At 40.1% G+C, this 27,981-nt stretch overlaps 1 protein-coding gene across 1 annotated transcript; it reads left to right on the top strand.

Annotated features, from left to right (window-relative positions):
- Positions 1-5,148: 5,148 nt before the first annotated feature.
- On the top strand, positions 5,149-27,955 carry LOC137575513 (uncharacterized). Its single transcript, XM_068288096.1, has 3 exons — positions 5,149-8,029; positions 9,497-10,366; positions 27,108-27,955. The coding sequence occupies exons 1-3, from the start codon at positions 5,149-5,151 to the stop codon at positions 27,953-27,955; spliced, it is 4,599 nt and encodes a 1,532-aa protein (XP_068144197.1).
- The last annotated feature ends 26 nt before the right edge of the window (positions 27,956-27,981 follow it).

Below are 27,981 nucleotides of genomic sequence, written 5' to 3' on the forward strand. Positions count from 1 at the left end.
TGGTGTATGGTATACCCAAGTCGACGAGTCGACTTACTTGCTTCATTTCTATTGTGTATTTGTCCACGCGATTCGTGCCGTGCGTTATACGGCTGCACCCCTCGGTCGGTCGGGTGGGAGGTGGGCAGTTATCTGCTTGGGCTCGCGCGTAACAGGCTATGTCCTGGTGTCGTAGGGGCCACTTGAACGTACTGCGCATAGTATCGTCAACGTCCGCTATAAGTAAAACGCATTTTACGTTATCTTCAAGGCACAAAGATGACCGGACTTATGTTCAGGAAGACAGGAGATGATCTTTTTGGCGTGGTCGATGCAGATTGGGGTGGCAATTAACGGACCGCCGCTCCTACTCTGGCCAAGCGCTTATATTGGCTGGTACCGCCATTAGCTGGGAGGCACGAAAGCAACGTACTGTTGCATTGCCTAGTACGGAATCACAATACTTGGCAATGTCCGAGGCAGTAAAGGAGGCTCTATACCTGAAGGCCCTACTTAACAGAATCGGTATAGAATGTGGATCTGTGCGTATTTTCAATGATAGTCAAAGCGCACAACATATGGTCAAAGGTTTTGGATTCCATCCACGCACAAAACATATTGACGTGCGTCATTCAAGTGATGTGCAAGAGTGGTGATATTTCCGTGGAGTATATGCCTACGGAACTAATGGCGGTGGACGTCCTAACGAAGGGTTTAAGCGGCAAGAAACATAATGAATGTATCATTTCGTTAGGAATAAGCTGTATTTAAGATTGAAACTTTGTGGGGGTGTGTTCGATATTAGCGCCAGCTGTTTATATCAAAGTGGCAATCTGGCATCCCTAGTATTATTAAGGTGATCTGGCAGCGCTTAACAGAGAAAAAAGAGTCGGCTTCTGTTCTTGGCACTGTACAGACGTGTAGTTAAGTTCTAATAAAGTTACATATGTATATTCGCAAATCAGTATATAGACCTTTTCACTTATACATAGCTGCGCGATCGATATCGCGGGGTCTCTCGGAAACATACTTTCCAACAACATATGTCGCCAGTAATGGTATTTAGAAGACCTTGTACATACTATAAATGTATAACAAATATATTATGATGGGTAAGCGTTGTTCATTTAATTGGGAAAAACATTTTTATATTGCTTACAACTAAAAAATATTAAATTTCTACAATGTACAGTGTACATTATACACATATTGTATTTGATAAGTGCTTAAAGCAGGTTATGCAACTTTTAGTAAGTAAAAAATTTCTGTTATATTGTTAAAATAATCACCTTATGATAATGACTAATTCAACATTCAAATCAGCAACAGGGGATAGTTTATACAGGCAGTGTTTTATCACCCCTTATAAAAGACTCTGGGACCTTTTGCTGTATTGTATTCATGTTGCCATATGGATAAAGCTTTTGTATTGAATGTAGCTCTTTTTTTTTTGTTAGCGTTTGTATTTCTTGAAACACGCACAAAATAAGAACAAAATATTTTGTAATATGTAATTTGTTGAAAGTTGCAGTTGTAGGTATGTAAATATGTATATTAATTCAAACCTTGAGTTTTGCTGCAATTTATCAAAGTTAAAAAAATAAACAATAACTTTCGAACAATGTGATCTGTCTAAAAAATATAAACAGGTATGTTAAAAAAGAGTATAAAGATTTCGACAAAGTAAAAATGTTCATAATCCCTAACCTTCATTCACGTACTCTTATGTTGTTCGGTTCTCTCTCATCTGTATAAAAATATGACTTGTTTCCATCAGGGCCGCAGAGAGAAAATCAGGGCCCGGGGGTAACCATGTTCGGGCTCCCTACTTTACTTCAAACAAATCCGCTATTTTCGACTGCGATGTATCGCGGGCCCTTCTGAAAACTGCGTGCCCGGGGGAAACCCGCCACTTGTTTATTGTGTACATGTTACAAATCGTTTTCAATTCCTCTCTTTTTTTCACTTTTCTATAAATTTATATCCTTTTATAAGTTATTGTTTCGAATTCATTAAATTGTTAAGTGGCCTATCGACATACATATGTATGTACATATGTATATGTACATGTATACATATGTATGTATGTATGTATGTTTTATAATTATACAGGATTGCTACATAAATGACTGCGGGGACACTTTCAGTGAAAGTTGAAATTTAGAAGCCATACAGGTGTGCCACAGAATTCACATCAGCGGCAATTTTAGTGAAAGCTAAAATTTAGGTGCCCGAACTAACATTTTGATCGATTTTGAATCCGCTCACTAATGTGCTTGCTAAATGGTTTATTGTAGATATGTAACTTACAAAGTTTTTATTAAAAGAATGATTGCCGTAAGTAAGTTGTTTATTTACTGATGATTCAGTATTAACGTAATAAAAGGATTGACGCATTTATTTGTTTAACTTAGCGATTTAGCAAATCATTAAAAATGGCAACAACAAGGTTGCCACATAGTCCAGTTCGAAAAGTGAAATCTAAATGGGTAACCAAACTAAATTAAAAAATTAAAACAATAAAAATTATGAATTTATTGAATTAAACTTATGGTAGTTTAATAAATAAAAAATGTTTAATACATTTTCTGTCTCAAACAATATATTAATGAAGCTAAAATTAATTGATACATAATGTCAGTGATTTCTGTAGCACACCGGGTGCCGTATATTTGTAAGCAAGTTTTAACTTACTGGGCCATTTATAAATTTTATTTACCTACATGAATCATCTGCAACTGTGTATTAAAGTACACTAAAGTATACATAATATAATATTAATATAATATTATATTTGTAAAAATAGAAAAATGCGCATTGCTGTTGTGCTTATTTTGGCCAGGTATACACAAGTACAGAATTTGTGCAAAATAAATTTTATAATGTTTCCAATCATAATAAGCAACGAACCACTGTGCTTTAAAATGAATCCATTATCAACACAAAAATACAATATATGGCCCCAGTCTGCTTAACAGTCATCTGGGAGTATGGACCGAATCCTCATCATTTGATTTTCTTGTGCCCCCCTACAGCCTCTGCATCGATTTCTTTTTATTAAATAAAATAAATTTATCCTGGGATTGCTCATTAAAAATTATCTTACTTAACTGATTATTTTAATGTGTTGTATATGCCATACTTAATATATACTTAAAATAACATAAAAAAATATACATACAGGTAAAATATGTAGGGTGATTTCAGAAATTCCTTAATAATATAAAACTAGGGTTTCATTTCATGAAGGACGTCTATCCACTCTCCACTGAACTTTCAGTATTCCGATAACTATTGTTTTCAACGAGATTTGTTCAAACATATGTTCACAGAAATATTTCACACAGCCTCAAATGAAGGAATATTTTGCAACATTTCCTTACTTTTTCCTTACCTATAGCTGTCAAAGAGGAGAAACGTTTTATCTAAAAAGTCTTATGTTTACAAAAAAACGGCCTTCAATCTTAGTATACCAAATAACGAATATATATATAATATCACTGTTTTTCTTTGATCATTCCTATAGAACCTATACGATGTAGATATACACAGTAATATTGCCGAAACAACAAATATGATAGCATCCTACATATGTAGGTATATGTATATCATACATTGTATATCTTCCATCGGACTGCCATATTATCATTTATTGTCAATCATCGAAGTCGGTCCTGTTTTTTTTGCGCTCTCGCTAAACTATTTTTTTTTCGTTCTTTTGTGCACTTAATTTATAACATTCAGATTAAATTAAATTATCTCAACCAATTTTTATAATCGCCATATTCATCGCGAAGTTTGAAGTTAAATTTACATTTACATTTTGATAAACATTAAAACATTAACAAACGAAATTATTATTTTGTTGTTGCGCTGCTTAGTTTTTGATTTGTTTCTATTCTTTGCTTCCACCCGCGCTCTCAATTTACAGTTCACATTTTCTTTTTGTTTGTGTGGTGTTGGTGCTCTCTATTCTTTTGTTTTCTCTTTTGATCGCGCTCGCGGCCGTTAACTTCGAGCTTGTGACAAGTTTTTGTTGTTTTGTATTTTGAATTTAAAAAAAATCGGCTATGCCGAAGTTTATATACCCTTACAATCCTTGGCAATAATAGTTTTACATTTTGAAATTTCTTTCCCTACAACTCAATTCATCACTATACAAACAAAACAATTTTACTCTTTTTACTACAATTTGTTCTTCTTCTTTCCTCATATCCTAAGCAAAGCAACGCACGCATACACAGACAATTCATGTAGCGTTGCGTCTGTGTGTGTATGCATGTGCTCTTGATGACGTATGACGTAGTAGACAGCAAGCAGGGCTGCCGGCAGAGCTGGGAGCAGAGCAGGGATTATTATATTGACTGTAACTTGTGTTATATTTATATAACATCCTGATAATTCTCATACTTGATCTCCGCCATATATCTCCTAAAGTGGCTGAGTAAAACGCATACGCACGGACGGACAGACGGACATGGCTATATCGACTCAGCTTCTCATGCTGATCAAGAATATATATACTTTATGGGGTCGGAAACGTCTCCTTCTGTGCGTACAAACATCTGACCAATTTTATAATACCCTCTGCAAGGGTATTGTTACCGCCGTCATTACAAATTTAAATATTAACCGTCAACCCGAAAATACTGGGTTATGGCAGCCCTGAAAATACCAGAGTATGGCAGCCCTGAAAAACACGAGCGGGACCGACCAAGAGTTTGGCGTCAGTCTGTGATGGCACCAGGGGAAGAAAGCGACAAACTTTTTTAAAGCGTTAAAAGATTTATTAAAAGCGTTAGAAAGCCTTCTTCGTTTAAAATGTCAAATTACATCACACATGTTGTAAAATCGCGCTAAATAAACTAAATGCTATATAAACTGTTACTTAAGTTTGTTTTAATACAAACCAAACCCCGTGCGTCACATTTCTTTAAAAAAGTTTATTGAGGTTAAAAAGTTTCCACGTGCCCGAATTTCACCATATGTATCAAGTGCAAATACATAAAGACACACATACACATGTATATTAGAGCGTAACTACACATAAAGTGTTCAAAGCCATGCATGTGTAAAAAATCTTTAAGTAGTACATGCACAAATTGCAGGGGATAAATTCATAGCACAATATAATCGGAAACCAATAGACTAAAACAAATCCAAAGCATCATGAATAAAGATCAAGACATTTGTAGTGCCTGTAACAAGAGTCGCCTAAACAGTAGTACCCAACATTGGGTTCAATGCGACAATTGCCAGAAATGGTACCACTTTCAATGTGCTGGAGTCAATAGCTCAATAGCTGAGGCTGAATGGATTTGCAACAGCTGCCAACAAGCGCTGGACAACGTGGCATCGACAAGCACTGGTCGTGACCCGTCAACAGGATCGCCCAATATACCACATGCCAACAAAGCCACCGAACAGCAATGCCCCGAACCTCACGCGGCAAATGCGTCTTATCTCGGCAAAGTAAACTTAGTCGAGCAAACTCAATCGCCAAGCTCAAATTATTTGATGTTGGCAATGCTGGAGGAAAGGCGGGAAGCCGAGAAAAGATACATCGAGCAAAAATACAACTTGCTTGCACAGCAGCAAGGAACGCAGGTATCGTGTTTCCAATTAAATGGACCTACTGCTTCTCAGCTAGCCGCAAGGCAAGTTTTACCCGCAGATCTACCCATCTTTAACGGAAATCCAGAGGACTGGCCAATCTTTATTAGCATGTATGAGAACAGCTGCCGTATAGCGGGATTTTCAAACGCCGAGAACATGCTACGACTTCAGAAGAGCCTCAAAGGTAAAGCCTACGAACTAGTTCGTGATAAGCTACTGCTGCCAATACTGGTTCCTGATGTCATTAATACGCTCAAGACATTCTTTGGACGCCCGGAGCAAATACTCGATCGATTGATCGACAAAATAAGAAAAATAAACGTACACAAGGATAAATTAGAATCCATCGTTGATTTCGCAATGGCGGTGAGAAACGCATGTGCAACTATGGAAGCGTGCAATTTAACCTCACATTTAAATAACCCGATGCTTCTTCGAGAACTTATCGACAAACTACCAACCCAGCAAAAGTTAAACTGGGCTATGCATCCACGTAACGAATCCATCCCGGTTATAAAATCATTTAGCGATTGGTTGTACAAAATAGCTGAGGCCGCAGCCACTGTCATGCCTGGGCAAAACACTAAGGCCAATAATGTCAACGCACACTCGCAAGCACATCAACAACCACAGGAAGGACCAAATAATCGAGAGAATGGGTGGCAACAAAACTGTAAGCCGAAGCTACAATGCGTGATGTGTGCTTCCACGGATCACCAGGTTGCTCTATGTCAAAGCTTCAAGCGACTGTCCGTTGACGATAGACAACGAATAATAAACGAAGCCAAGGTATGCTACAGGTGCCTCAAAAGTCACCGCCGTAAATGCTTCTCTAATCGTGACTGCGGAATTGATAATTGCAACTCAAAACATCACCCGCTTCTTCACAAAGGCACAGGCAGAACCGAAGTTGTTACTGCTCACCATAAAGACAATGTAGTGGAAGGACAATTTTTCCGCGTTGTACCCATCAAACTGTATGGAGCCAATGTAACTTTTAACACGTTCGCATTTTTAGATGAGGGCTCATCAGTCACTCTCATCGATGAAACCATTTTGGACAAGCTGAAGATCTCTTCAACGCCAGAGCCAATTTGCCTGCAATGGACCGGTGAAGAAACCAGAAACGAAGAGGACTCCGTTAAGACCCACCTACAAATCTCGGAAGCGGGAACTGACAAAAAGCTATGGCTCTACAACGTCCACTCAGTAAAGAAATTAGGATTGCCGAAACAAACCATCAATGTTGAAGAATTATCCAAGCAATATCCTTATTTGCGTGGCTTGCCGCTAAAGTCGTACCAAAACGGTACACCACTAATTTTAATCGGCAGCAACAATTGGAATCTAGCAATACCCCGCAAAATACGCGAGGGCAGACGAAACGAACCCATTGCTTCAAAGTGCACATTAGGATGGTGCATCCAAGGATCAACAAACTCAAGCAAACACGTAACAATGCATCATTGCGAGTGCAATTGGAGTGAAATAGATAAAGCCATAAAGGAAAGTTTCACAATGGAACCAATCGTATCTAGAGAAATGCAATCTAAAAATGACAAAAGGGCCAAAGGCATTCTCGAAGATACCTGCAAAATGATCAATGGTCGATACGAAGTCGGCCTACTTTGGAAAGACGACACAGTCATTTTACCCGAAAGCTATACCGCAGCGCTGAAACGCCTCGAATGCCTACGGGCCAAAATTAAAAGAATGCCGGAACTGTTTGATAAAATTCAATCACAAATTGACAATCTATTACAAAAAGGATATGCATTTGAGCTCAGACCAGAAGAAATATCCGATCGAAAGGAACGCGTCTGGTATCTCCCAATATTTATTGCTTTAAATCCGAATAAGCCAAACAAAATACGACTAGTTTGGGATGCCGCCGCCAAAAGTCATGGAAAATCACTGAACGATTTTATGCTTACTGGGCCTGATTATCTAAATCCATTGACTTCTGTCCTAATGGCTTTCAGAGTAGGACGGATTGCCGTGTGCGCAGATATAGCCGAGATGTTTCATCAAATAAACATTCAGGAAAGCGACATGCACGTCCAGCGGTTCTTATGGCTCAATAAAAACGAGAACACTCCAAGGATCTTCGTTATGCGCGCGATGACATTCGGAATTAATTGCGCCCCTTGTATTGCCCACTATGTACGCGATAAAAATGCAGAGAATTTCCAAATCAAAAATCCACGAGCGTACGAATCCATTACAAAGGCCCACTACGTGGACGACCTCATCGACAGTTTCAAAGATGAACTTGAAGCCATAACAGTTACATCATCAGTTAGAGACATACATGCCGATGGTGGATTCCAAATAAGAAATTGGTGCTCAAACTCTGCATCTGTTCTCCAAAATCTAGGAGAACAGCAAATAAATCAACACCCCAAAGAATTAGGGAACCCTGAAAAGGTCCTCGGTATGTATTGGGACCCAAATAATGACGTTTTTAAGTTTATCTTCAGATTTTCGAGATTAAAACGAGACGTCCTAACCCACGAAATAGCGCCAACGAAACGTGAGGTCCTACAAGTACTGATGTCTATATTTGATCCCCTCGGTCTATTATCGTGTTACACCGTAGGCCTTAAAATGCTACTTCAAAAGGTCTGGCGCACAGGAATAGGATGGGACGAAGATTTACCCGAACAACTCCTCGAACAGTGGCGACAATGGAAAGGTGTCCTACTACACGCCAGCAATTTAGAATTTCCACGTCACTACTCTGCTCTGCTGTTAAACGAAAGCCAGGTAGACCTTCATACCTTCGTAGACGCAAGCGAACATGCCTACGCCGCAGTAACCTATCTTCGCATTAAGCAAGGTCAAAACATAAGTACAGTGTTGGTAGCAGCCAAATGTAAAGTAGCTCCACTCAAACCTGTATCTATACCTCGAATGGAACTTTTGGCAGCCGTCATGGGCGTAGGCCTAACAATGCGTATACTCAGCACTCGAGGCCTAAGAATCGATTCCTGCACATATTGGTCCGATTCCAAAACGGTCCTTAACTGGTTAACCATGGACCCAAGGAGACTCCAGTCATTCGTCATGCATAGAGTGGGCGAGATAATCGACAAAACCAACCCAAACCAATGGCGCTGGGTCAGCACAAAGGATAACGTTGCAGACTTAGCCACAAAATTTTTTAAAGTACCAGATGCATCTCGTTGGATTAAAGGTCCCGATTTTCTAGGACTGTCTATCGACGAGTGGCCAGATCAAAGAGGAATATCTGAGAATGTCTCACAGGAAATCGAATTGCGTAAAAATGTATTCACCATAGTAAAGCTTAACCATTTCGATTTTGCAGTAGAATACTTTTCTGACTGGAAGCGTCTATATAGAGCAGTGGCCAACGTCATGCTGTACACCCGAAGGTTACGCGCTAAGTGTTCGGGAAAGCCTCTACCACAAACCCTAAGCCCCGAAAATATACACGCAGCAAAATCTCTTTTATGCAGACAGGCCCAATTAGCTACGTACTCAAATGAAATCAATTCGCTCAAAGACAAATCTGTAGTGGACAAGTCAAGCTCATTAATAGCTTTGAATGTTTACCTGGACTCAGAAGACATCATCCGCGTGAAGGGCAGGTCAGACAGCATAACTTCTGACGGTGACGCCATCGTAATCCCAAGACACAGCAGAATTGCCTTTTTAATCGCAAAGGATTATCACGAAAAATCTCACCATATATTTCATGAGAGTACTATTAACCTTATTAGAAGCGTATATTATATACCACGCCTAAGAGTCCTATATAAAATCGTCCGAAATGCATGCCAACACTGCAAAATATCCACAGCGAAGCCTCAAGTGCCACAAATGGCACCTATACCGATCGCCAGACTAGCTTGTTTTGAACGACCATTCACATATACAGGAGTCGACTATTTCGGCCCCATACTAGTCAACGTTGGAAGACACAAAGAAAAGCGCTGGGGAGTCCTATTTACGTGCCTAACACTAAGGGCAGTTCATCTAGAGGTCGCCTACAAACTCGATGTGAGCTCATGTATAATGTGCCTAAAAAACTTCATGGCACTACGTGGCACACCGAGAGAAATTTTCTCCGACAACGGAACCAATTTCAAAGCTACGGAAAAACTAGTTAAGGAGGAACTTGTGAAGATTGACTTCGATCAGATCGCCGTTCACTATGAAGCTATAAAATGGCGTTTTAACCCACCAGCCGCACCCCACATGGGAGGAGCGTGGGAACGTTTGGTCCGGACTGTAAAATCCGTCCTAAAGGCCATTTGCCCCTCTAGCAACTTTAATGACGAAACACTTCGAAGTGCCCTAATGGAAGCCGAATTTATAATTAATTCCAGGCCTCTAACGTTTGTTTCTTTAGATACAGGTGACGATGAAGCGCTTACACCCAACCACTTGCTTCTGGGATCAAAAGCGGGCTACAAACCAGTATCAGGAAATGTCGCCGACCTAAGGTTACGATGGCATCAAACGCAATCGTTTGCTGATCGCTTCTGGAAAAGATGGGTGAAGGAGTACACACCAACATTAACTCGACGCAGCAAATGGTTTACTAAGCGTCCACCAGTCGATATCGGAGATGAAGTTATTGTCGTGGACGATAATCTGCCGAGGAACCTGTGGCCAAAAGGCCGCATAACCGATGTCGTAACCGCCAAAGATGGCCAAGTTCGCAGAGCAACCATATGCACACCAAACGGCATCATGATACGCCCCGTTTCCAAAATTGCTGTTCTAGACGTCGGATTAAAGGAAAGTGAACATCCTGAGGTCGTTCACGGGGGGGGGGAATGTTACCGCCGTCATTACAAATTTAAATATTAACCGTCAACCCGAAAATACGTGGTTATGGCAGCCCTGAAAATACCAGAGTATGGCAGCCCTGAAAAACACGAGCGGGACCGACCAAGAGTTTGGCGTCAGTCTGTGATGGCACCAGGGGAAGAAAGCGACAAACTTTTTTAAAGCGTTAAAAGATTTATTAAAAGCGTTAGAAAGCCTTCTTCGTTTAAAATGTCAAATTACATCACACATGTTGTAAAATCGCGCTAAATAAACTAAATGCTATATAAACTGTTACTTAAGTTTGTTTTAATACAAACCAAACCCCGTGCGTCACAGGTATAAAAAGTATTCTCTTTTATGTGTCTCTTTTTCATTTGCTAATTGCAGTTAGCTTTTGCGTTGGTTTGTATACGCCTTTCTAAACAAATACATTTTTTTCTGTTTATTTACATATTGATTTATAATTTGTTTTTAAATAAATCAATTTTTTAATAATGTCGGTATATTGCAAATATAATTGCAATAATCCCAGCAAGACCATTGAAGACTTTCTTTACTGTTGGCTGTGTGACAATGTAATGCACTTTAAATAAGCTGAGTCAAGGTGCGGGATAGTATTGCACAGGGTGGCGGCCTGGAGCTGGAGATGCGGGGTTTTATGAAACGGACTGGGGATGCATTTAAAACCCTGTCAGCTGGCGTACATAAGCTCCAAGAGGAGCTTTTGGCGATGGAGGTGCAATCCAGAAGTTCTAAACTTTTGATTGAACCTACGACGCGTTAGAGTGCCAGGTTTCAGGGCGCGTCACTCAGTCCGTCGGCACATAGCAGTTCCGGCCTATGACCCTATGTCACCAAATGTACAGCAACTGATATCGTTTAGGAGTCCGCCTTTGGCAGGTGTGGAGTCTCTTCCCATTTCCCCTGGAAACAGTAACCCACCTACTAGCATGATATCTGTTTGCCCGTCTGGGCAAACATTCGTTCCCAGGAATATTGCCAATAAAGATGTTACAAGAGGAGCTAGTAAAGTGTTGGCTACTTCAGATGCTACTGCTTCTACTGTTGCAGCTACTGCTGTACCTGGCACTTCTAGCCCCTAACATTGCGGTGGAAATGTTCCGTTTTTCATATACTCGGGACATTTCGTCCCTCAAAATAAGCGTCTCACTAGATCTTTTTGGCCAAATATGTCATAAAGATTTATGGCCAGAACACCTTATTGTAAAAGAGTATACAATAAAAAAGAAGAATCGGCATCCGATTAGCCTGCTACCTGCCTCTGCAAACAACGTTCCTTCTGCCTCGTCGGCACTTGTTTGCGAATCAAAAAAACTAACTTCGTCCCTAAGTCTGGCCTATCAGAATGTACGGGGACTAAAGTCTAAACTCTCTAGACTCTATGTAGATTGTTTAGCTTTGACTTTCATATTCTTGCCTTTACTGAAACTTGGCTGAAACCTGATATTGCCGATGCTTCAATTTTCATTTCAAAATAATTAACATACAGACAAGATCGGACTATCCGTAGTGGTGGTGGTGGTGGTGTTTTGATCGCTGTTGATTCAGCGTTCTCGTCTGAAATCGTCCAGTCGTCCAATTAGGAGATTGAATTTGTTTGTGTTAAAATTTCTTTAAATTCTTTTTCTGCCTATATTACATGTTCGTATATTCCACCAGAGTCCGACTTCATTGTTTCATAGATGGTCTGCTTGAGTTGTCCCTAACTCAAATAAATCATGTCCGGAATAGTCGTGACAGATCACTAGATCTGGTATTTGTGTTGGATTCTTCCAACTGAAATGTTTCCAGGACTGATCCCTTAGTTATCCCTGAAGACAACCTTCATCCAACTCTGGATGTAACCATTGACCTTCCTTTTGTGGTTATGTCTAAATGTAATAGCTTGATGCCTCCAACCCGATGTTTTCGCAAGACAAACTTTGCTAAACTTAAAAAACTGGTCATATCTGTATACTTGCACGGTTATGGACTCTGCCATTTCTGTCTTCTATAAAACTCTTAAGTTGTTCTTTGATGTTTGTGTCCCGCGTGTGACCCAAGGGTGGTGTTATAGACCTCCTTGGTTCTCACGTGAGTTATGTAACTTGAAGAACGTAAAACAAAGATGCTATAAAAGATTTAAAAATTCCGGTAAACCATCGGATTTTTCCCTTTATGTAGTTGCTCGATCAAATTTTATGGTGCTGAATTCGCAATGCTATAAGGATTATCTCCAGCGTTGTAAACTTAAGTTTTCTCGCGATCCTAAGCAATTTTATAACTTTGTTAATGGAGCGTACAAGGGAACAAAGATTACTATCTGGTACTAGAGGGGGTAGCTCAACTATACCAACTCCGTTTTCTTCTTCGGCCTCAATTTCAATATTTTCATCCTGCAACAGATTTACATTTCTCTCAACATTGGGTATAGCTAGAGCCCTGAACTCATCATCTAGGAATTGGATAGCTGATACTTCGTCAGAACTATTTTCTTTTAGGGGTATTTTGTTGCAATTCGGCAAGAACAGCTCCCAAGTCTAGGTCATCGAACAAGTCATATTTTAATTTGTTTTTCTTGATCAGGGTGTTGTGATCCCGGAATATACATATATTCGTTGTCATTTCTAATAAGTTCAGTCTGCTCACATCGGCAAGGTAAGAAAAGCATTATGTACTCTCTAAAATAGTCGGCTGGTGAAGTATTCAAGGTAAAGCGATCCCATCTAACGATTTTTGGCTTTAAGCGCAGCCTTACACAACCATTTCTATCCATCTGTGCATCTGCGCGCAGTTCCTTCTTCTTCGCCACCGACTTCTTCAACTTAATCGTAATTTTAATTTTTTAAAATCCTAAAAATCTGCATAGTCTGCGAAGGATATTTAACTCTAGCATATCGGTCAATCAAACTGGGCACATAGATATCAGTCCAGTCATCGGGAAGTTCTTCTAGCATTCTTTTGGATTTAACCATCCGAACTCTCTTATCTGGGTGGGAAGTATTACTAAAAATTTCTGCATTGTCTGCTTCAGACATATGCCATTATTGAATTTGTTACCGAGATGTTGCAGGTTTCTTTTAACAGAGATATTTTCGTGACTTTTTTCAGCCATGGCTTCACGAAGCAATAGAGGGACGCCCCTGTTTGATTTATTTATGTAGTTTATTTTGCAACTACAACAGGCATAGGCGTCTAGAATAAACCGAAAATACATGTCTGCACGGTGCAGCCCCAAAATATCTATATTATTAGCGTTAAGCAACCTGTCAGTATATCTTCGACGGAGAAAAACTTGCGGCTTTTTCAAACTCGATCTTAAAGCAAGCTTATACCCCTCATATGTAGTATTAAGGTCAGACAAAAAATTCTCAAAATTATTAAATCTAATGGCTTCTTCCTCTGTGCTGAGCTTAAGGTATTCTTTAATTTTTTTGAAAAGGTTTTTAAATTTATCAATATTTGCCTCTTCATCTTCTAATGGAAACAATATTTCAGTTTGAGGCATTGGTGGGTAAGGCATATCAAAATGACAAAATTCTTGACCCCCAGTAAACCAATACATGCCATGGGTGTGGGGTGAACTCTATTCTCCAATAATAGTGCGACCGTTCAAATTCTCCAAATATGTCGGATTTGAACAGTTTCATCAACTCTCGCAGTCTATTATTAAAATATCTAGAACAGGTAACTGGGTCGGATCGAATTAACCGAGCCTTTTCAGAACTCGAAAGGTTTGCCGCTTCCTCTTCATTAATAATATTATTGTTAATAATAATATTGTTATGCAAAAGTTTTACAAAAATAATCAAAAGCTCTGTCTATTTGGATTCAGCAGCAGATAATGTTATAAAAAATGTAGGCAACCCAAATTTTCTAATCATGGCAAGAACTTTCTTTTTTCAGTTTCCCAATGAGCTGGAGCTGAGCGCAAACCTTTAAGAATTTCATATCCATCGTCATGCTGAACCAAACTATCTACATATAAATCATCACGCATGTTTCCTGCTGTTACATTTTGACCTGATTTTTTTCTTAGACAAATGGATATAGAATTCTTAATTCGCTCAAGCTCGTATCGCTTGTACATATAAAGAACTTTGGGGACTACAGCGCAACGACGATCGTAATAGCGGATTTGGGAACGATCTTTTCGGACATATGTAGTTTTGTCTTTGAAAATCTGGCCACATGATTTCAGATTTTCTTTTTCATCTACATTTGGATTTTCTAAGAGGGGATTATTTTGACCAAGAATTTGATCGATAACTGACCTATCGGCTACGTTTAAAATATAAGGAACTTCCTCGGCATTGTTAAATTGAAGAAGCCAATCTTCAGACACGGTAATTTTGGCAGGACGGATGGTTTCTGTCATAAAATTGTGGTTATACTCGACCTTGCGTTTTAAGTGTACTTGGATAGTATGGGTTTTTTTTAGATGTGCGAGGAAGCGCCGTAACAATATCAGGGACGGATATGGGCATACCGCATTGCCTCTCATAGCCGAGAGATATAATTTGCATGCAAGGAATTCTCGGCGAAACAAAGCGCTCTTCAGCGCATTTGAAATCTTGGAGGCATTCAGGAACATAGGAAAATTCAAAACCATCGAATACATTATTGTCACTCATCGAAGTTGGTCCTGTTTTTTTTGCGCTCTAGCTCAACTATTTTTATTCGTTCTTTTGTGCACTTAATTTATAACATTCACATTAAATTAAATTATCTCAACCAATTTTTATAATCGCCACATTCATCGCGAAGTTTAAAGTTAAATTTACATTTACATTTTGATAAACATTAAAACATTAACAAACGAAATTATAATTTTGTTGTTGCGCTGCTTAGTATTTGATTTGTTTCTATTCTTTAACTTTAGCCGTTAACTTCGTGCTTGTGACAAGTTTTTGTTGTTGTGTATTTTAAAACAAAAAAGTATTCTCTTTTATTTGTCTCTTTTTCATTTGCTAATTGCAGTTAGCTTTTGCTTTGGTTTGTATACATATTGATATATAATTTGTTTTTAAATAAATCAATTTTTTAATAATGTCGGTCTGTTGCAAATATAATTGCAATAATCCCAGCAAGACCATTGAAGACTTTCTTTACTGTTGGCTGTGTGACAATGTAATGCACTTTAAATAAGCTGAGTCAAGGTGCGGGATAGTATTGCACAGGGTGGCGGCCTGGAGCTGGAGATGCGGGGTTTTATGAAACGGACTGGGGATGCATTTAAAACCCTGTCAGCTGGCGTACATAAGCTCCAAGAGGAGCTTCTGGCGATGGAGGTGCAATCCAGAAGTTCTAAACTATTGATTGAACCTACGACGCGTTAGAGGGCACGGTTTCAGGGCGCGTCCCTCAGTCCGTCGGCACATAGATCTCTAGCAGTTCCGGCCTATGACCCTATGTCACCAAATGTACAGCAACTGATATCGTTTAGGAGTCCGCCTTTGGCAGGTGTGGAGTAGAGAGCTGCATGAGTAGTCAAAAAACCTTATTCGAATTGACAATGCTCAAAATGAGTTGAGTGAGTTCGAGTGCGAGGCCGAAAAAGTATGAGTGAGTGAGTGCTCTAGCACAGGACTCATACACACAAAGCTAAAACACAAAAGAGAATTGAATGAATTGTGACAGGTAAAAAAAAGTGAGTTGGTTTCGAATGGATTCGAGTTGCCAAGTAGTTTTTCATTTCATTTATTTGTATAATAGAAAAGAAAGAGAGAAAGAGACAAAAACCAATGAAATGTAAACTGTTATTTTTTTTTGCATATATTTTATTTTATTATTTCTATTTTATATTGAAATGCAAGAATATAATTTTATTTATATTTTCTGAGTTACTAGAAATAAGACAACGCTTTTCTGAAATCAAATTTCTAGCGTTGGAAAATGTTCGCTCCGAAGCTGCGCTGCTCGCTGGAATACACAATATTTTGCAACTTGTCTTATAAAGCAGAGGAAAAAAATTTGCATGCAAATTCCACCAAGCCAATGGGTCAAAATCTTTTCAGCGACACAAACGGAATGACTGTATAAAATTTGTAAGCTATAACTCGAATGAATTCGAATTCGAATTGTGTTAGCCAAATATTTCATTCGGTTTTATACTTCATTCATTCGAACTTTTTTCGTTGGATGCTGTGAGTTATGAGAAGCAATATACATTCACACTCACACACATTCACTCCAGTGTTAGCAAGCACTCACTCAATTCAATTCAATTCGAGTCCATTCATTTCTTTATATGTATTGAGTGAAGCCGAGCAGCTCTCTAGTGTGGAGTCTCTTCCCATTTCCCCTGGAAACAGTAACCCACCTACTAGCATGATATCTGTTGTAGTTTCCGAACCGTCCGGGCAAACATTCGTTCCCAGGAATATTGCCAATAAAGATGTTACAAGAGGAGCTAGTAAAGTGTTGGCTGCTTCAGATGCTACTGCTTCTACTGTTGCAGCTACTGCTGTACCTGGCACTTCTAGCCCCTAACATTGCGGTGGAAATGTTCCGTTTTTCATATACTCGGGACATTTCGTCCCTCAAAATAAGCGTCTCACTAGATCTTTTTGGCCAAATATGTCATAAAGATTTATGGCCAGAACACCTTATTGTAAAAGAGTATACAATAAAAAAGAAGAATCGGCATCCGATTAGCCTGCTACCTGCCTCTGCAAACAACGTTCCTTCTGCCTCGTCGGCACTTGTTTGCGAATCAAAAAACTAACTTCGTCCCTAAGTCTGGCCTATCAGAATGTACGGGGACTAAAGTCTGAACTCTCTAGACTCTATGTAGTTAGTTTAGCTTTTGACATTCAGATTCTTGCCTTTACTGAAACTTGGCTAAAAACTGATTTTGCCGATGCTTCAATTTTTATTTCAAAATATTTAACATACAGACATGATCGGACTATCCGTAGTGGTGGTGTTTTGATCGCTGTTGATTCAGCGTTCTCGTCTAAAATCGTCCAGTCGTCCAATCAGAAGATTGAATTTGTTTGTGTTAAAATTTCTTTAAATTCTTTTTCTGCCTATATTACATGTTCGTATATTCCACCACAGTCCGACTTGGCACTATACATTCACCATTTGGAAGATATTCAACTTATTTCCTTATATCTTTTTGGCAAAGACTTGCTCTTTGTTTTGGGAGATTTCAATTTACCTGAGATTGCCTGGACCCTTCCATATCATTCTTTATTACTGTTGCCGTCCTCGTCACATTGTTTCATAGATGGTCTGCTTGAGTTGTCCCTAACTGAAATAAATCATGTCCGGAATAGTTGTGTTGGATTCTTCCAACTGAAATGTTTCCAGGACTGATCCCTTAGTTATCCCTGAAGACAACCTTCATCCAACTCTGGATGTAACCATTGACCTTCCTTTTGTGGTTATGTCTAAATGTAATAGCTTGATTCCTCCAACCAGATGTTTTCGCAAGACAAACTTTGCTAAACTTAAAAAACTGGTCATATCTGTATACTTGCACGGTTATGGACTCTGCCATTTCTGTCTTCTATAAAACTCTTAAGTCGTTCTTCGATGTTTGTGTCCCGCGTGTGACCCAAGGGTGGTGTGATAGACCTCCTTGGGTGGTGTGATAGACCTCCTTGGCTCTCACGTGAGTTATGTAACTTGAAGAACGTAAAATCAAGATGCTATAAAAGATTTAAAAATTCCGGTAAACCATCGGATTTTTCCCTTTATGTATCTTTTAGGATTATCTTCAGCGTTGTAAACTTAAGTTTTTTCGCGATCCTAAGCAATTTTATAACTTTATCAATGTAAAACGTAAGACATCAGTGCACCCGTCTTACTTGTCTTTGGAAAACAATAAAGCTGACACTGATCAGGTAATTGCCGATATGTTTCCTGATTTCTTCAAAACAACTTATTCCTCTTCGATTTATCAAGCAAATTCACCTTATCCTCATCACTTGCAACTGCATTTTAGACCCCGTGTTTGATGAAAGTTCGGTTCTTAGCGCGCTCAGTTCCGTAAAACCAGTATATGCACCTGGCCCGGACGGAATACCAGCCTGTGTTTTAAGGTTATCTGCAGAGGCCCTATGTAAGCCAATACTTAAGTTATTCACAATGCACGGAATCGTTCTTTTTCTATTATAGGGGCAGTTCTAAATTGCATTTGAGAAAATAATAACATCTCAATTGCAGAATTTTTGTAGCTTAATTATTTCGCCATGGCAACTTGGCTTAAAGGAACGTAGATCGACAACTACTAATTTATTAGAATTTACATCTGACTCGATCAAATGATTCAAGGCTGCCGTGCAAACTGATGTCATTTATACTGACTTCAGCAAGGCCTTTGACTCTGTTAATCATACTCTGCTTTTATATAAATTGAACACACTTGGCATCCCTACCCTTTTGCTTGATTGGATTCTTCAATTTCTTTCTTAGCGTACACAAAAGGTCCTCTTTAAGTCTTAATTTTCTAAGACCATCCATGTGACCTCTGGAGTACCTCAGGGTAGTCATTTGGGTCTATTGCTATTCACTCTTTTTATAAATGATCTTCCATTGGTAGTGACACATTCTCGTGTGCTTATGTACGCCGATGATGTTAAGCTTTTCCTCAGTTTTAAAGTCATATCGTCTTCTTGCCTGCTTCAATCCGATCTTAATGATCTTCAGAGTTGGTGTGAAACCAACCTATTAAACCTCAACGGCTCTAAATGTAAGGTTATGTGTTTTTGTATATAGCAACTTATTATCTAAACGACACTACCTTAGAGCGGTTAGATATTATCAATAACTTAGGTGTTCTTATGGACCATAAGTTAACTTTTAATCCTCATATTTCTGCATCAGTTAGTAAAGCTGTTCTTGGGTTTGTGAAACGATGGTCAAAAGAGTTTGACGATCCGTACACAACCAAAATTCTGTATACTTCATTAATCCGTCCTATCTTAGAGTACGGATCCTGCATATGGTCACCTCAATATGAGACGCACCAAAGTAAAATTGAATCTGTGCAAAAGCAATTTCAGCTATTTGCTCTTCGCGGTCTAAATTGGGATCGCAATGTCAATTTGACATCATACTCCAGTAGGCTTCTTTTAATCAATCTTTCTTCTTTAATTAATCGTAGAATAATGCTTGGTGCTATTTTTATTCACAAACTTCTAATCAGTGAAATAGACTCTCCTGAGCAATTGAACCAGTTAAAATTATCTGTACCCCGTAGACCTACTAGAAATTTTATTACTCTATTCTTAAAACACTGTACTTCTAACTTTTCCCTGCATGAACCTTTTCGAGTCCTATGTTCTGATTACAATCTTCTGTATCCCGTAATCAGATCAGAAGCCTCTCTTCCCCTTGTAAAAACCTCTATCTTACCACACTTAGCTCGTAATTAGCTGTAGTTAATAATATTTTATCTGTTTGTCCGTTTTATTTGTATTTGTCCACGATCTGATCGTGCCGTCCGAAATACGGCTGCTCCCCACGGTCGTTCGGCCGGGAGGTGGATAGCTCTCCAAGCAGATGCTTGGGCTCGCGCGAAACATGGTCCTGGTGTCGTATAAGAGAGGAGTAAATTAAGCGCGTCTGACATATATATGTGGGATGTGGATTTGCGATGTGCATCAATCCCACTGTACACGAAGACGAGAGACGAGACGACGATCAAAGAGAGAACGTGAGCGTGTAAGAAGAGACGATCAAGAGGGATGACGAACGAATGAGAGATGACGACGAGAGAGCTGGTTTTTGCGCGTTGAATAAGACGGACGTGTTTTGAGGTCTTGCGTCATAGTCGGATGCAAGGTCAAGTCGAGTACCATAGACGGGTACTATAAGTCGAGTGTCAAGGCCGGACACTAAAAGTCGAGTACCATAGACGGGTGCTATAAGTCGTGTGTCAAAGTCGGACACTAAAAGTCCATCGCCAAAGTCGGGCGTGAAAAGTCGAAGCGTCATAGACGGACGCCAAAGTCGAGCCGAGCCAAACGTCGATTGTCATTTAGCATAGTGTAATCTCTATGAAGTCGTATTATCATGTAAAACCCCACATATTTTGGGTGCTCATCCGGGATAGATTCAAGTTAGAGTGGTTACAAAAGAGTTTCCTCACATATTTTGTCGTGATAGAAAGAGTGCGGGATACAAGAGACTACCTCACATACATTTTTTGTGCGTTCGTGCGGGGAGAAGGGAAAAAAAAAAAATAAGTGATTTTTTTTTTTTCTCGAACAATCGTGTCGTATTAAGTCGGTCCTGCTCTGCTAGTGGCGAAATTAAAAAATTAACTATGTCGTGTTTAAATGATTTAATAAGTGATACTCTGAAAACGGGTAAAGCAGACAATATCAGGGCATTGCATAAATTTATCTATGAGAGCGAGGGAGATAGAAATAACCGCAAAAGAATTCGAGAATTTTCTGGTTTCGATTACGATGAAACGAACGCAAAGTACGAAGCAAAGGCGGAATATGTACGACGAAATTTGACGAACGGTGATCTTGTTTCGGTTTGCAATGTATTGGGAATCAAGTACAGTGTCGACGACCTTGCATTGCATATTTTAATGAATTTGAAGCTGAACAATTTGTTGGCATCACAAGACGAAGACGAATCAGACGACGAAGTAGATGATGAAATAAACGACGAGACAGATCATGAATCGGTAGCTACAGAGAGGAACGTAGCAACAGAGAAAAATTGGAGGAACAGGCCGCACGAGAGAGCAAGCGAGAACGACAACGATGAGTACAGAAGAATAAACGAAGAGAGAGATAGAATGATGACGCCGCGTTTTGCCATTAGTTTTCGCGACGTGGAAGAGAACATTCGTATTTTTGACGGCACTAATACTATTGCAGTAGAAGCTTGGATTAACGAATTCAATGAGCAAGCAACGTTGATGTGCTGGAACGATTTCCAAAAGTTTCTGTTCGCGAAGAAGGCGTTAAAAGGCATCGCGAAACTGTTTGTCTTGAGTGAGAGAGGAATAAATTCGTGGAACTCTCTCGAAAAAGCACTTTTTAGTGAATTCAAATCGTGCGTGAGTAGCAAAGACGTACATGAGCAACTGATGAAAATGAAGCGTAAAAACAATGAGTGTGTTTTTGAGTACTTTTACAGAATGAAAGATGTAGCTTCACGTGGACAAATCAGAGTTAATTTAACTGCCGCCGTGTACAGACGTGTTTCTTAATGCACTCCGCAAAAATTGAGTGTAAAAAAAGACCGCGTTTGCAAAAATTTGTGTAGGGCTCTCAGTCGCCCCAGAGACGCCTATTTACAATCATATTGCTATTAGATTGCTAAAATAGCAATTGCTAATAGCAATAAATACTAAGTTGCAACAACAAAGTGCGTAATCTTTACAAAAGACATGTCCACCAATTCGGGCCCAAGCTCTCTCGATCCCCAACAGCAACAGCTACAAGAACTAATTCTACAACAACAACGTGAGCGTCGACTCTCGGTCCAACGCAACAACGCGTACTTTTCGGTGGTGTCGCCGACCCCACTGAATGCTAGCGTAAGCAATAACACCGAAAGTGCCAGCCACTCAGCAATCAAAAGCAACTTACCGTGGAGAGAGCAGTGTGCTTCTCCATCAATAACGATAACTGGGTCACCGATTGCACCGACCAGCACCGTCAGCTCGTTGACAGCAACTACTGCAGCGTCTGCCGAAGTATTGACCTGCCTCAAGCCGTCAACGACAAGTCGCCCTGAGTCAGCCACAATAGTAAACCCAACGACTTCTGTCCAAACTGGAATGGATAGATATATTAAAATAACTAAGCGGAAGCTAAGCCCGCAAAAGAAAAAAAGTGGCAACACGCCGAAAATAACCAAACCAAATGAACGAGTAGCACCCCTTAGCGGGAATCGTTTTAAAATTCTTGCCGATCAGCAAGATGATCAAGCCGGCGCTGTAGATAAAGTTAAATCGGCTAGACCACCCCCCCTTATACATCCGTGGAGCCAACTGCAGCGCCCTGATTTCGAAGCTAGTAGAAATAGTAGGGGCAAATAACTTTGTTGTAACCCCTCTCAATAGGGGTAACATTAAAGAAATTAAATGCCAAACCCAAACTGAGGACAATTTCCGCATCATCGAAAAGTACCTCCGTAATGCTAACATCAACTTCTATACCTACCAACTAAAAAGCAGTAAAGGGCTCCAGGTTGTGTTGAAGGGGATTGAGCCATCGGTCCCTACTCAAGAAATAGCAGACGCGTTGGTCGAAAAAGGGTTTGCGGTCAAATCCGTTGTCAACATCATCAACAGGAACAAAGTCGCACAGCCGCTCTTTAAAATCGAGCTCCAACCAGATGCAAAGCGGTCGAAGCCAAATGAAGTGCACCCAATCTACAACCTACAGCTCCTATTGCACAGAAGAATCACCGTAGAGGAGCCCCATAAGAGACACCAACCACCGCAGTGTAAAAACTGCCAGGAATACAACCACACCTCTAACAACTGCAATCTCAGGTCAGTGTGTGTTGGCTGTGGCGAACATCATAAAGATGGCATTTGCACCAAGGACAGAAACAATGTCGCACTAAGATTATGCAGTAACTGTGGAGGGAACCACACGGCCAACTACAGAGGATGTCCTGTCTTCAAGGATCTTAAATCTCACCTAAACGGGCGCAAACCCCCCAGCTGGACCAAAAATCACCGTCAACGCCTCTAAAACTACACCGGAGGTATTCTTTGCCAAGGCTGTTAGATCATCTAACTTGCCTGCTACATACAGTCCTAGTGTATCCTTCGCTAGTGTGCTCCGAACTGGACAGACGGAGCCCGCAAAAGAGACCCCGTCACTCCACCATCTACAGAATCCGCAACCTAGCGCACCAGAGCTTGGCCAGCAAATTCCAAGTGGCTTAGAAGCCCTATTGATCTCACTCAATCAAAACATGACCACTTTTATGACGTTCATGCAAAACTGTATGCAAGAACTGATGCGGAATCAAAACCTGCTTATCCAGAAGCTTATCGAGAATAAATAATGGCTTCCCTACGTCTATGTCTTTGGAATGCTAACGGCATCTCCAAGCACAAAAATGAACTGCAACTATTCCTAGACTCAAGTGAAATCGACGTTTTGCTGATTTCGGAAACACATTTAACATCAAAAAATAATTTTCAAATACCAAAATATACCTTCTATGCAACAAACCATCCAGACGGAAAAGCTCATGGCGGGGCTGGTATCCTAATCAAAAACCGTATAAAACACTCGTTCCTCAACAGATTTGAAACACAGCACCTACAAGCAACTGCTATAACCGTCCAAACCAGCTGCGGCAACACTACATTGGTTGCCCTGTACTGCCCACCACGCTTCTCAATCTCTGAAAAGGAATTTACCGATTTCTTTAACACACTCGGAGATCGCTTCATTGCAGCAGGGGACTATAACGCCAAACATACGCACTGGGGATCTCGCCTGGTAAATCCTAAAGGCAAGCAGTTGTACAACACAATAGTCAACCCTCTCAATAAGATGGATTGCGTCTCACCGGGTAGGCCTACTTATTGGCCCACAGATCCACAGAAAGTGCCTGACTTGATTGATTTCGCAGTAACCAAGAGGATTCCACGTAATCGGATCACTGCGGATACACTGCTAGATCTAACTTCCGATCACTCTCCAGTACTATTCACACTATTAACAAGACCTCAAGTACTTGATCGCCCATATAGGCTTACAAACAACAAAACAAATTGGCTTAAATTTAAAATGTACATGAGTGCCCACATTGACTGTTCGCCGAAACTGAATGCTGCAGAGGACATTGATATGTGCGTCTCTGCACTTGAGTCTATGATGGCAGCTGCAGCAAAAGTATCTACTCCACCTGCCTCTTCTTACACTAAACCTGTTGACAGGCCTACGAACCGGCGGATAGAACAATTAGTAACGGAAAAACGACGTCTAAGAAGAGAATGGCAGATTACTCGCTCACCAGCAGCAAAACTTCGCCTAAGGCATGCTAATCGCAACCTCTCCAAGGCGTTAAGACAAGAGGAAAGCTGGGCTCAAAGAAAATACATAGAAAAGCTCAGCCCAACCAGCACTAAACATCCTCTGTGGAAAGCCCACCCAACTTTAAGCGCTCCTGCAGAGACAATTTCACCGATAAGGAGTCCAACCGGTGGATGGGCCCGCAGCGACGAAGAGAGGGCATCCGTATTTGCCACACATCTTAAAATGGTTTTCCAGCCAAATCCAACATCAAACTCATCTGTACTTCCCCCTTCGAGCACACTAACGGATAGTGAGTACTCGGAACTCCAATCGGACGAGATCACTGCAGTTATTAAAAACCACATAAAGCCAAAAAAAGCCCCTGGCCATGACCTAATCACACCGAAAATGATCCTGGAACTCCCTATCATTGCCATACAATACATCTGCAAACTGTTCAACGCTATAATAAGAATTGGCTACTTCCCAAGAACATGGAAAAGGTCCACTATCATCATGATTCCTAAAGTGGGAAAGGACAAAACCCAGCCATCATCCTATAGGCCAATTAGTTTGCTGCCATGTCTTTCGAAGCTTTTTGAAAAGGTCCTGCAGATCCGACTAAACTCATTTCTGGCATCGGAGAACACAATCCCTTCACACCAGTTCGGCTTCCGCGAAAAACATGGTACAATTGAACAAGTCAATCGCATAACATCCGAAATACGAACAGCATTCGAACTAAAAGAATACTGTGCGGCTGTCTTTCTCGACGTTGCCCAGGCTTTCGATAGAGTTTGGCTGGAGGGTCTGATGTTCAAAATCCGGCAAAAACTGCCACAGTACACCCACAAACTCATGGAATCTTACCTTTACAATAGGCAATTCGCTGTAAGATGTAATGGCTCCGTCTCGGCTGATTTTGAAATCAAAGCTGGTGTACCGCAAGGCAGTGTACTCGGCCCATTGCTCTACCTACTGTACACTGCAGACTTACCAACGAGTTTAGGACTTACAACGTCCACTTTTGCCGATGACACGGCAATCCTCAGCAGATCCAAATGCCCAATACAAGCCTCTGCAAAATTAGAGGAACACCTCAAGGTGGTAGAGGAATGGCTAGCAACCTGGCGTATCCGGGTCAACGAGCAGAAATGCAAACATGTTACATTTACGCTTAACAAAAGAATCTGTCCAGCTCTAATGCTAAACAACGTACCAGTTCCTCAAGCCGAGGATGTCACTTACCTTGGCATCCACCTAGACAGAAGACTAACTTGGCGCAAGCACATCGAAGCAAAAAAAGTCACAGCTTAAACTGAAAGCAAGTAGCCTACATTGGATCATCAATGCTCGGTCCCCTCTACGTCTGGAATATAAAGTCCTCCTATACAACACCGTACTGAAACCCATCTGGACTTACGGAGCCGTACTATGGGGGAAGGCAAGTACCAGCAATGTCGATATTATACAAAGAGCGCAGTCGAAAATTTTAAGATCAATCACGGGGGCCCCGTGGTACATACGGAACGACAACATTCAAAATGATCTAAATATACCTAGCGTAAAATCTGAAATAGGTAGTCAACAACTAAAGTATTCTGCGAAACTGGATGCACACCCAAATGTTCTTGCCAATTCCCTTACGCGAACTAATAATAGAACTCGTCTTAAAAGAAATGACAGACCAACCCAATAACAAGTGATTCGGGCCGCCTGCAATATCCCCAGGATTTATCTTAAGTACTAGATTAAGAAAAATATCTCAAACTTGTTGTTAGGCTCTAATTTAAGAGTAGATTCAACAAATATATATTAAACGTTAAAAAAAAAAAAAAAAAAAAAAACGTGGACAAATAAAAGACGATTCATTAATAGAATATCTAATTGACGGCATTGATGAAAAAAGTGAGAATAAGTCGATTTTATATGGAGCGAAAAATTTAAATGAGTTTAAAGAGAAATTAAAGCAGTATAAAACAATGAGTGAAAAAGAAAGTAAGAAAGACAATGGTAAATACAAAAACGACGAGAACTGTGCAAAAGTGAAAGACAAAATGATGAAAAGAAATAATAAAGATGTTAAAAACGATGTCGTGTGTTACAATTGTGGAAATAAAGGACATTACTCGAAAAATTGTGATGATAAAGAGAAAGGTAGAAAGTGCTACAAATGTAATGGATTTGGTCATATAGCTAAGGATTGTAAAAAGGAAGAGATGAACAGTCAATTCAAACCAAATATAAGAAGTTTAAAGTCGAAAACAGAAATAACCCGTAAAGTGATCAAAATTGACAATATTGAGTGTAAAGCATTGTTCGACACGGGAAGTAAATTTTGTGTCATTCGCGAAGATTTGTATAAACGTTTGAAAAAGCAAGAGTTGAGTAGCTTTGACGGTTTCCTAATTGGATTTGGCGGCGGTAAATCAAATAAGATAAGGCCAATTGGACATTTCGTGAATTCTGTTTTGATTGACGACCAATCGTTCGTGCTAGATTTTCTTGTAGTTCCGATTAGATTGTTAGATGTCGAAATGATCATAGGCGAGGAGTTATGTTTGCAAGCTGACATTATATTTATTCGAAATGGTCTAAGAGTAGAAAAGTTCGAAAATGAAAGTGATAAAATAAACATTCTAAAAATTGTTGTCGCAAATAATAAAGATGAACTTGATAAAGACGAAACGGCAAGCACAAGTGCTAAAAAAGATGTAATCGATTTGATATCTAATTGTCAACTGGTAGCAACTAAGACGACCAATGAAGAAGTGGCAGAGTGCGTGAACGAGAAAGTCGAAGAATGGTTGGCTGATGGCATAATTAAAGAATCAACGTCCGAGTACACATGTCCGGTGGTACTTGTAAAGAAGGATGACGTTGTCCCCAACGCAGTAAAGGATCAGATTATTGGTCAGGCCCATAACAAAGGACATTTCTGGGCAATACAGACGAAAGAGCTGATTTACAAAGATTCTTTTATTAAAAGCTGTATTCCCTGTATTATCAGTAGCCGTGAAGTTGGCAAGCATGAAGGTCCTCTCGAGTCGATTCACAAAGACCATAAATATATTGATGATCCGACGAAGTGGTATCGACATGTTAGCAAAGTTCAGCAGGCTATCAATTCGACGTACACCAGAAGTATTGACACTTCTCCATTTGAGTTACTAACTGGCGTAAAGATGAGGACCAACGATGACCATAAACTGAGAGATCTTATCAACCAAGAAACGAAGGCAATATTTACAGACGAAAGAAGCGAGCTCCGTGCCAAGGCGAAGGCACACATCTCCAAGATCCAAGACGAAAACAAGAAGTACTACAACCTACGTCGTAAGCAAGCTCGATCTTATGATGTTGGCGACCTGGTTGCAATTAAGAGGACGCAATTCGGGAGTAGTCTCAAATTAAAACCAAAATACTTTGGACCCTACCAGATTAAGAAGGTGAAGCACAATAACGCATACGATGTCGAAAAAGTTGGCAAGTGCGAAGGGCCTAAAGTGACGTCAACATGTGCAGAGTACATGAAGCCCTGGAGCCTAAACCGAGACGACGAGGAAGATGACCCAGCATTCGGGTCGAATGCGTAATCAGAATGGCCGAATGTGGGATGTGG

The sequence above is a fragment of the Drosophila tropicalis genome, unplaced genomic scaffold (genome assembly GCF_018151085.1).
Source record: "Drosophila tropicalis isolate 14030-0801.00 unplaced genomic scaffold, ASM1815108v1 contig_573, whole genome shotgun sequence".
NCBI classification, from domain to species: domain Eukaryota; kingdom Metazoa; phylum Arthropoda; class Insecta; order Diptera; family Drosophilidae; genus Drosophila; species Drosophila tropicalis.

Bases quoted from the DNA above. Each gene is read 5' to 3' on its own strand.
- LOC137575513 (XM_068288096.1), top strand. From the start codon at position 5,149: ATGAATAAAGATCAAGACATTTGTAGTGCCTGTAACAAGAGTCGCCTA. The intron at 8,030-9,496 runs GTATGTATTGGG...TCACATATACAG, and splicing joins GAACCCTGAAAAGGTCCTCG to GAGTCGACTATTTCGGCCCC. The intron at 10,367-27,107 runs GTGAACATCCTG...GTCAACTGGTAG, and splicing joins AGACGTCGGATTAAAGGAAA to CAACTAAGACGACCAATGAA.